Source organism: Nyctereutes procyonoides, unplaced genomic scaffold (assembly GCF_905146905.1).
Source record: "Nyctereutes procyonoides isolate TBG_1078 unplaced genomic scaffold, NYPRO_anot_genome, whole genome shotgun sequence".
NCBI classification, from domain to species: domain Eukaryota; kingdom Metazoa; phylum Chordata; class Mammalia; order Carnivora; family Canidae; genus Nyctereutes; species Nyctereutes procyonoides.
Window position 1 is genome coordinate 6,129,535 of NW_026575133.1, and position 10,041 is coordinate 6,139,575.

The following is a 10,041-nucleotide window of genomic DNA, read 5'->3' on the forward strand; positions in this document are numbered from 1 at the left end:
CCCAGCCAAAGCCCCCTCCTCAGTCTTCACAGACCCATCTGTGAGCAGCCCAGGCCAACCGGTGCTCCTCAGAGGTGGGTACTCCCTCAGGGCCTGGTATTCTGTAGACCCAGTCCCAGGTCCTATTCCTTTAACCCAAACACTTGGGAGGAGAGGAGGCCATCCTCCTGCCCCCTAACCCTTCCTCTTTCTCCCAGGCAGGGCTCTGCAGGTCCAGATGACCTCAACATCACCACCCTCTGCATGGCCTCTGTGCTGGACGGTCCCGAAACCAGACCTCTGCCAGCCACCAGAGCCACCTGAGCCCTGCGCACATTCACACATGCACATGGATGAATGTCTGTCAGCTGGGCTGCAGGGCCCCCACCCCCATTTCCTGGTGCATTCCTGTTTCATCTCCCCTGGACTTTGGGTACCCTTCCAATTGCCACATCCCATCCTATCTAGTCCTGTCCCCTAGTTCCAGCCCCATGTGACTTCTTTGGCAAGAGCTTGGGAACAGGCCAGCCTGGGAAAGGAAGACTGTGTCATTCCCTTCTCCTTAATGTGCAGCCCTCGTGAGTCAGCCTCCCTACCCTGTTGGTCATCTCTCAAGGGTGACAGAGCCCCAGGCATGTCCCTTCATGCACATGTGCTTACATTTCCACATGCATTTCTGAGCCTCCCTTTGCTGCCTCGGACCTGTGTCTGTTGGGTTTGGTCCATGGACATTTCAGAGGGAGAGCCCTCTCCCGTTCAGCTGTCCTCTCAGACAATTCCCCAGGACGGGTGACCAACACTGCAATGAGCCAGTCTCTCTTTTGGGGACCAAGCATTTGCTACCCCTAGACCAGAGCAGGGGGAGGAGATCTGATGTCTCACCTGGCACATGAAGCCCGTTCTTGGAACTATGCAAAGGGCAGAGGCTGGGAGTTTGGATGCTTGGCTCCCATCCCTGTCCTACCTCACCGGGGCACTTTCAGGGTCCAGGGGCCTCTGAAGTCTCCAGGCCCATATGGGACAATCAAATCCTGAGTTCCCCCATTCCCCTTGGGTGAGGATGACTGTTATTTTTGTAGCTGAGAACGTGGAATCCCCACGGATTTTTACTGCCCTTCACCCAACTTCTCCCACCTCCACCCCACAATGAATGTATTTATTGTGAGAACGGCTACACTTCTTTATGAATGCCCCCACTAAACCACCTAGGTGGGCAGAACAGGCATGTGACAGAGTGGGGAGCCTGGGCTCAGCTCCTCCCCCTCCTGTTGGTTAATAAATACCCTCTTTCCCCACAGCTATGTGTGTTCCGTTTGGTCTAGACTGGCCTTCCTGATCACTAGGCTTCTGAGCCTATGGAAACAGTGCTGCAGGGTTGGTTCTGCTCCCCATAAAACCATTTGCAGAGAAAACTGGGATCCTCAGCTTCCATTTGGCTGCTCTAGGCAGGTATATAGGTCTTTACAAGGCTCTCATTATTCACTGATCAGGATGGTAAGAGCACGACAAATTACAACCGTTCAAGAATTCATACAAAGCTTTCTAGGTTTTTATCTCCTGGCTCTTTTCCTTACCATTCCACTCCTCTGTTTTAGCTAAGTCTAAAAGATGCTCCCTGTTTATCAGTTCTCTTGCTCACCTCCAAGAAGCTTTCAGTACCTCCCCTCACCTATCAAGAGACAACATGAATTCATTTCTGCAGAGGGGCCTTGGAGAGTAGTTGGGATCAGGGCAAGCTTATTACCAGGAATCTGGCCTGAGAATCTCTCCAAGGGTCAGTACTAGATTAATCACGTGGCCTTTGGTACTAACCATCCTGAAGGGTCGTATGTTCCATTTCTGATTTTAGGATAATGAAAAGTGGGGTTATATTTAAAATCTACACATATTTTTGAAGACCTCAAGTGTAACCTTGGGCAAGTTTATTAACCTTACTTTTCTAATCTAAACACTCACACAGCTATAAAATGGTTATCCTAATGCCAGGTTCACAGCACAGTATAAGGGGCTAGCTAGCTCTCTAGCTCAATGGTTGTAAAAAGAGGGCACTGGGGGCTCTTCTGAAGCCAACCTTGAAACCCCTCACCAGGATTTGAGATCACTCTTATCAATCTGGATTTCAGAAATAAATGCCTGCAATATCCTTGAATGGTCAGATTTCAGGGATGTCAAACAGGGAAGAATTAGGAGACTAACAAAGTCACTGCCCCTCATCCTGAGCAATGAAGAACTCTTCTTTATCCCAAGCAAAAGCTTTGGCGTCAATGTCTCTTTTGGGGGTCTCCATCTGCCTGCGTGGGCTTGGAATTCCTCTGAAAGAGGAAGAACCACTTCCACTGAGGTAAGAGTCCAGAGCCCAAGATTGCAGTTGGTGGGGCAACTCTTTACGGCACTTGCGCCTGGGCTAGCGCAGCATCCTGGACTTCTCGCGGGCGTAGCCCACCCAACAATGTCGGTTTGTTGGTGAAGGGGTGCCACTGGCCCTGGATGCTAGGACTGTCAGTGTGGAAGGGCTTGCGGATGCGGATCACATCCAGGCCCGACTGGTTCGCCAGCTTCTGCACCAGCGTCGCAATCTCCTCGACTGACTTGCAGTGGATGCTCTCCTCGCGCACTGCCCCATTAACTGGACAAAGGGACGGGGTCGGGGAGAGAAAGCAGATGGATCAGGAGTCAGAGCAGAGAGAAGCGAGCCGGCCGAGTCTCCCCTCGACCCCGCCCCCATGCCGCCCTCCAACCCCCGTCCCGCCCCACTCACGGTATTCGGCCACTACTCTGGGCACACAGCACGGCCTCGAGTTCACGTATATTACGACCCCCGGGTTCCGTCGCGCGAAGTCGGCCACCTCCCGTTCCACGAACTCCCTGAGGAAGCCGAGAAGAATAAGCACAGAGACCCGACCCTGGGCGACCTCTGCCCGGAGAGCACCCCGCGCCGTTCGCCTGGCTCACCTGGCACCGCGGGACGAGGGCGCATCGCGGCTGAGGTTAAAGCTGAGACGCTGCAACTGCTGCACGTACCGGCCCAGCCCGTTGTAGAGGACACTGGCCAGGAAGCGGCTCGGGGTCCCGCGCGCCGTCATAGCCACGGCGCTCCGGCAGCCCAGTCGAGCTTGGAGAGGCGGGGGCGGGACAAAGGCCCAAGCTTCCGGTTCCGGGAACACCCGCGCGCAGGAGTTTTGCTTCCGCGGTCACCGCGGGAGGCGCGCCAGTGACCCACGTTGTGGGCTAGAGTGGCGAGAGGAGGGTAGTGAGACGCGGTCAAGGTTGCGAGCCGCATACGTTCTGGCAGTAGCGCCGAGGGAGGACACGGTCGCGGGGGCGAAGTGAGCGCGGGGACTGGCGGGAGCCGCCCGGTGGCGCTCTAGTCGTGGTGGGACCCCTTTGAGGGAAGGAGCGGCGAGGAGGGCCTCCACTTGGGTTCTAGCGCATCGGAGCCCGGAACGACGCAGGCGGCAGTAGAGATGGGGACGGCGAAGAGATCTCCTGGCGGAGCGGGAGTGGTAAAGAGATGATCTAGAGAAAGCACAGCGGAGGGGGCAGTGTGGAGGGTCGTAGAGGTGAGGCGACGGCTGTACAGGGCACCGGACACGAAAGGCTCCTGTAGATGAGCGTAGATGTGAAGTAGCAATGCAGAGGGCCTGAAGAGGGTTCGAAGAGATATTTATGAGGGAGAAGTTGCAAGAAAGAAGTTACCTCGAGTGGGCTCTGTAGAGTGCTGTGCAGAGGATCCCTAGAGTCTGAGCTAGTAAAGGCACCCGAAGCAGGGACTGAAGGCATTACAAACAGTGATTCCCTCGACTGCACTAGGAATGTGGGTACTCCTTCGAGGCGGGTACCCCCTCCGTATGCTGCTGCCCCTGCGTGCGGAGTGGATGGGTCGGAGGGGCCTGCCCAGAAGCTTGGCCCCAGGCCCTCCTCGCAGGCGTTACAGGAAGGAGGCTCTCCCAGCCTTGGAGGTACCAGTGTTGCCCGTAACTGCAACTGAAATCCGCCAATATTTGCGGGCACATGGGATCCCCTTCCAGGATGGCCACAGCTGCCTGCGGGCACCAAGCCCCTTTGTGAAGGCCTTGGAGCTCAAGGACCAGAGTGGTGCTACTGCTTCCTTCAGCGTTTTCATTGACAAGACCACAGGCCGCTTTCTCTGCATGACCAGCCTAGCAGAGGGGAGCTGGGAAGACTTTCAGGCCAGCGTGGAGGGGCAAGGGGATGGGGCGAGAGAAGGGATCCTGCTCGGTGAGGCCCCAGAAGCTGAGGACAGTGAGGAGGTCCGGAGGATCTGGGACCGAGCCATACCTCTCTGGGAGCTGCCTGAGCCGGTGGAGGGCCAGCTGGCTCGTGTGATGTTTGGCCTTACCAAAGTGACTGATGACACGCTCAGGCGTTTCAATGTGCGGTATTTGTGGTCTGCTCGCAGCCTTGTCTTCCCTTGGCTCTCCCCTGGAGGTGTGGGATTACGAGGGCTGAAGCTACTAGGTGCCGAAGGCCAGGGAGACGGAGTGCAGTATAAGGAAACCACCATTCCCCGGCCTGGTGTCTACTACAATCTGTTTGGATTACCACTGATCAGTCGGCGAGATGTTGAGGTGGTATTGACGAGTCGTGAGCTGGACAGCTTGGCCTTAAACCAAGCCACAGGGCTGCCCACCCTGGCCCTGCCCCGAGGAATAGCCTGCTTACCTCCTGCCTTGCTCCCTTACCTCGAACAGTTTCGACGTATTGTGCTCTGGCTGGGAGATGACCTTCGGTCCTGGGAAGCTGCCAAGTTGTTTGCCCGAAAACTGAATCCCAAGCGATGCTCCTTGGTGCGGCCTGGGGACCAGCAGCCCCGTCCCCTGGAGGCCCTGAACAGAGGTTTGAATCTTTCTCGTATTCTGCGTACTGCCCTGCCTGCCTGGCACAAGTCTATTGTGTCTTTCCGGCAGCTTCGGGAGGAGGTGCTAGGAGAACTGTCAAATGTGGAGCAGGCAGCTGGCATCCGCTGGAACCGCTTCCCAGACCTCAATCGTCTCTTGAAGGGACATCGGAAGGGCGAGCTAACAGTCTTCACGGGTGAGCCCTTGGGAAATCACTACTTGGGGTAAGAGGCAAAGGATCAGGTGACAGAATCAAGTAGGATTGGGCCATGGTAAATGTTAAAGAGGATGTTTCTCCCAACTTTGAAGCCCTTGCTCCGGTCTTGGTTTTAAGGGTAGAACTTTCCTCCCTCACCCAGGTCTGTGTTCAACCCCCCTGCAGGGCCAACAGGCAGTGGAAAGACGACATTCATCAGTGAGTATGCCCTGGATTTGTGTACCCAGGGGGTAAACACACTGTGGGGTAGCTTTGAGATCAGCAACGTGAGACTAGCCCGAGTCATGCTGACACAGTTCGCTGTGGGGCGGCTAGAAGAGCAGTTGGACAAATACGACGAGTGGGCCGACCGCTTTGAGGACCTGCCTCTCTATTTCATGACTTTCCATGGGCAGCAGAGCATCAGGTGAGATTTCCGAGGCCTAGGGTTTTCAAAGAATGGGAGGGCAGAAGAACAAATCTCCAGCAGAATTTTCAGGAATGCTGGCTTCTCTGGTGGGAGACTGCTTGTGATTGACTCTTGAATTCATTGCCTCTTCCTCTTCCCAGGACTGTAATAGACACAATGCAACATGCAGTATACGTTTATGACATCTGCCATGTGGTCATCGACAATCTGCAGTTCATGATGGGGCATGAGCAGTTGTCCACAGACAGGTGATATTCTCTTGTCTCACTGGAACCCACTTGAACACACATGTCTTCTCAGGCAGCTGGCCCCTAGGCACACACTGTACTCTCTTGTTTTCTGACACGTGTGCTGGCACACACCACCCCATGTGTATTTTTGTCTTCAGACATGTGGGCTGTGGCAGTGGGAAGTATAGATAGGGACCTAAGTGTGAGTCCTTGGGTAGAGTGGGGTCGTGGCGGTTTGTGGGGAGATGTGAATGAATCAGCAGTATGGGTATGTTCATGTCCTTTTGTCTGTGTCTGATAATGTCTTTACTTTGTTGGGGTTGGGACAGGATTGCAGCTCAAGACTACATCGTTGGGGCCTTTCGAAAGTTTGCAACAGACAATAGCTGCCATGTGACACTGGTCATTCATCCCCGGAAAGAGGATGATGATAAGGAACTGCAGACAGCATCAATTTTTGGCTCAGCCAAAGTAAGTGGCCTTTAGAGGAGCTCAAGCTTTGGAGAGTAGAGGGGGCAGGTGTGACCAGGCATGGCCTTTATTCAGCCTTAAATCCTCTTGACTATCCACCTGGAAGAGGCAGGAGACAGCAGCCTCTGGGGCCATGACATAAGAAACACATGTACTAGGAATATAAAGGCTGATAATAGTTGGTCCTTTGCCCTCCTTGCCCTTTAGGAGCTCACATTGTCCCGTGGGGAAAATAGTGATTATTACTCTATATAAGAGCAACAAAGGTATTTGGGAAACAAGACATCTGGGTCAGCCTGGGACATCTGAGGAGACTTCCTCACCCAGTTGGGGAAAGGGTGTGTCAACAGAGGTTGGGTTGAGTTTTGGCTGACAGTTAGTGTTAAATAATCGAATTAATAGGAGGGCCTTCTGGGCAGCAGGACCAGCCCAATCCTGGAACTTCCAGGGATATGCTGAGGGCCTGTCACTCAATAGGCCTGGGCTGGGCACAGGGAATACAGGGTGAGGAGCACGAACTGTGCCACAATGGAACAAACATGGAGCTAGGGAAGAGAGTGACGCAGAAGTGGAAAGATGGTGGTTCTTTATGAAGATCAAGAATGGTCCCTGATGAACTGTGACATTTAGACCGAGACGTGAATGATAAGCTGGGGTTAAGTGAGGGTGGTAAGCTGTGGAGGAGAAGTGTTACCAGCAGAGGGAACAGCGTGTACAAAATCTGGGGCAGCAGTGAGGTAGTCAAGGAACTGAAAGACTCAAGTGGCCCCAGCATCATGGTCAGTAGTCCCAGGAGCTTTTCCATTCTTCCCTGGACCTTCAGCCTTCCTTTCTGCTTTTCATGTCTTCTCACTGCTCCTTCCTCCTGCCCCCATTCCCCAGGCAAGCCAGGAAGCAGACAATGTTCTGATCCTACAGGACAGGAAGCTGGTAACTGGTCCAGGGAAACGGTATCTGCAGGTGTCCAAGAACCGCTTTGATGGAGACGTAGGTGTCTTTCCACTTGAATTCAACAAGAGCTCTCTTACCTTCTCCATACCACCCAAGAGCAAGGCTCGGCTCAAGAAGGTCAAGGATGACAACGGGCTTGTGACCAAGAAGCCCTCCTCTGGCAAAAAAGGGGCTGTGCCCCAGAATTCTGAGACTTGCTTGGGTCAGTCCCACCACCCCTATCAGCCAGACCTCTCCAAGCCCTCAAGGTGAAAGCAGTGCAGAGCTGAACACTGAAATGAGCCTGACAGGATAGGCTGGGACACAGACTTTCTTAGCCCTCTGCTAAGGCTATCTCTGTCCTTCAGTCCTAAGCTAAGGATGCTCTCCAGTCAGAGGAGCCTAACCTAGAGCAGAGTTCCATACTGAGAGAGAATTCAATTCAGCAAGAGAACTTCTGTGTGCCTGTACTGGGACTACAGCGCTGACAAGACAGATGAGGACCCTGCTTCCCTAGAATCTGCAGTCTGGTAAAGGAGACAAGAAGAGTAATAAACACAAAATGTGTTTTTTAGACAGTGAGATATACTATGAAGAAAAAAGTCATGCAATAATGCTTACAAGCTAGTTTAGATTAAGGTCTAAACAGGTATCTCTCAACAGAGGACATTGGAGCTGGGGTCTAAAGAACTAGGACTGAGCCAGGGGAACATCTGGAGAAAGAGCGATCCAAGCAGAGGGAAAATTAGACACAGAGGCCATGAGGTGGGAATGAGTAAATGGAGTTCAAAGCACTGAGTTCAGGCCCCCTGAACCTGGAAGGGAATAGAGGACTTGCCAAAACTCCAGTCTAGGTTTCTGGAGCCAAAGGCTGACACGGTGGGTACCAGACTCCTCTGCTGCCCACTCTGGACCCTGCCACGAGGTGGCACTCGCCACCATTGGATCCTAGGTGCTTGGCCCTGTAATATCAAGGCCCCAGAAGTGGAAGCTGGCCAGAGAGCCATGAAAGAAAACTGTGAGCTCAGAGTGCCTGCCACCTGGACAATGATTCCATGTTATGCTGCCTCAAATGATTGTAGAGCCTTTTCTAGTTTTACTGAAAAAAAAATTTTTTTCCATTGCCTTTGTTTCTGTGTTTTTTCCTCTTTGTCCACCAGGTGTCTCCCCAGTCTATAACTGGATTTTCCTCTTGCTTGGAATTGGGAGTCTTTGAACTGTGTACTACAAGGAAGCAGGGGCATTAAAGGGCCTTGACCCTCATATCCCTTTACGTGTCTTCTTGGCTTAGGGATGACAGAGGATGGTGCCTCTTTATCCCTGTCTTCCCTGAGGATCTCCATGTGAAAGCTGTGGGTCACCGGACCACATGCCTAGGCCTTCCTTCCCTGACCAGCTGTCCCTAGGTGATAGAAGCCACTCACTGACCTCTCAGTGTGGTATCATGCTCAGTGTCTTCTTATCTGGCTCCCCACCCACTTCCCTCATCCTTGTACACTCAGTGTTTCTCTTATGTTTGTATGTGTCAGAACTCCTGGGACTCTTTAAAAATGTAGAACCTAGGGCCTACTCTCCCCCCCCCCAATAAACACACACACAGACATTTTTAATTCTGGAGGTCTCAGAAAAGGTACAGAATTCCTCATTTTTAACAAGTACTGAAGGAGATTGTAAAGTTAGAGACCTACTCAGAAATAGTCCCAAGGGAGGACACTTTTCCCATCTCACTCTGATATACTAAAGTCCCATTTTCCCTTTAGATTTGCATGCAAGAATGGTCAGAATGCAAAATGTTGTGAGGAGGCTGGGGAGAAGGCTTTTGTAAGGATGGGCAGAGGTTTCCTGCTGCCTTGAATTCTCTGGTCTACCTAAGAGGGCTGCCTCTGGGGCCCTGTAGAAGGCTCTGGGGTCTCTGGTCTGTTGTGAGGACTGACTACAATTATCTCCTGAAACAGACCCTGGAACAAAGCTGTTCTCTGGGGAAGAACCTGGGGTGGAGGGAGGGGGTAGTTCCTCCAGGGCCTCCCTTCTTGGGGGTCTCTCCCAGACTGGCTGGAGCCAGGCCTCCTAATCCTGCAGTAATCATTCCCAGCCGCTGGCTGGTCTATGCCTCATCCAGGGTCTGTAACATTGAATGTGAGCCATGCCTTCCAGATGTACACCACCAGGTCATTCCTACCTCTTAAGGATTCTGGTCTACTGGAAGGCCTGGTGTGTTCTCAGAAAATCCTTTAGCTATTTCCATTAGGGGACTTTTGTGAGGTCTCTGTGAATTGGGGATAGAAGGATAGATACACACGCACTTGCCTGTCTTGCCCCACCCTCCTAGCAGACACCCCCACACACACACACACACACACAAAGCACAAATCAGAATGATGGGAGAGGAGAAATGATGAACACTCCCCCAACCCCACCCCATACACACACACATTCCATTGCACACCTGTCTTAAACTCACATCAAGATTAGCCAAAAGTATGTTCAGAAGTCCCTGGAGCCTAGAAAGCAGTAGGGGATCCCTGGGTCCTGAATAAGGTCCCTGGTAGCCACTGTCCCTGTACCCAACCAGAGTGGATTGAGGCAAATTACCCGGGCTCTTTATCCAATCGGATATTAAGAATCACCCTGAGAGTTTAGGAAGGGCCTGGCCCAGCTGGGTCCAGCTGGATCTTCAGCCGTGTCTTCAGATTTAGTGTCGTTTTTTCAGCTTCTTTACTGCAGGTGAGTTGGAGAAGAGATTAAATTCACTGGACTCCTCCTGTGCAGATACTCTTGCTGCAAGTAAGGCTCAGATACCTGTAGATGACAGTCTGTGCCTTCCCACAGGCTGCCTCGGGTGCCACAGATGGAGCCCTAGGTGCCTTCCTGCAATACAGGGCAACTTCCTGTTTGTGCCTGTGGGTGGAACTTTATGAGTGTAAGGGAAGCCTGGCCGTGCTCTGT

At 52.8% G+C, this 10,041-nt stretch overlaps 2 protein-coding genes across 3 annotated transcripts; one reads left to right on the forward strand and one right to left on the reverse strand.

Annotated features, from left to right (window-relative positions):
• Window positions 1–1,884: 1,884 nt before the first annotated feature.
• On the reverse strand, window positions 1,885–3,120 carry MRPL43 (mitochondrial ribosomal protein L43). The gene is made up of 3 exons (XM_055300631.1): window positions 2,932–3,120; window positions 2,738–2,844; window positions 1,885–2,605 (listed from the first exon to the last, which is right to left on the reverse strand). The coding sequence occupies exons 1-3, from the start codon at window positions 3,060–3,062 to the stop codon at window positions 2,364–2,366; spliced, it is 480 nt and encodes a 159-aa protein (XP_055156606.1). The 5' UTR covers window positions 3,063–3,120; the 3' UTR covers window positions 1,885–2,363.
• Window positions 3,121–3,162: 42 nt separating this feature from the next.
• TWNK (twinkle mtDNA helicase) lies at window positions 3,163–8,221 on the forward strand. Of its 2 annotated transcripts, none has more exons than XM_055300629.1 (5): window positions 3,163–5,034; window positions 5,221–5,461; window positions 5,605–5,712; window positions 6,024–6,165; window positions 7,048–8,221. In XM_055300629.1, the coding sequence occupies exons 1-5, from the start codon at window positions 3,792–3,794 to the stop codon at window positions 7,366–7,368; spliced, it is 2,055 nt and encodes a 684-aa protein (XP_055156604.1). In that variant the 5' UTR covers window positions 3,163–3,791; the 3' UTR covers window positions 7,369–8,221. The 2 variants fall into 2 exon arrangements, with proteins under 2 accessions (XP_055156604.1, XP_055156605.1); XM_055300630.1 differs by having other exon boundaries at window positions 4,651–5,034; window positions 5,198–5,461.
• The last annotated feature ends 1,820 nt before the right edge of the window (window positions 8,222–10,041 follow it).

Excerpts from the sequence above, each read along its gene's own strand:
- MRPL43 (XM_055300631.1), bottom strand. The coding sequence starts at position 3,062 with ATGACGGCGCGCGGGACCCCGAGCCGCTTCCTGGCCAGTGTCCTCTAC. Across the intron at positions 2,845-2,931 it reads CCCTCGTCCCGCGGTGCCAG|GGAGTTCGTGGAACGGGAGG; the intron begins GTGAGCCAGGCG and ends CGGCTTCCTCAG. Across the intron at positions 2,606-2,737 it reads CAGAGTAGTGGCCGAATACC|TTAATGGGGCAGTGCGCGAG; the intron begins GTGAGTGGGGCG and ends CCCTTTGTCCAG.
- TWNK (XM_055300629.1), top strand. The coding sequence starts at position 3,792 with ATGTGGGTACTCCTTCGAGGCGGGTACCCCCTCCGTATGCTGCTGCCC. Across the intron at positions 5,035-5,220 it reads CGAGCTAACAGTCTTCACGG|GGCCAACAGGCAGTGGAAAG; the intron begins GTGAGCCCTTGG and ends ACCCCCCTGCAG. Across the intron at positions 6,166-7,047 it reads CAATTTTTGGCTCAGCCAAA|GCAAGCCAGGAAGCAGACAA; the intron begins GTAAGTGGCCTT and ends CCCATTCCCCAG.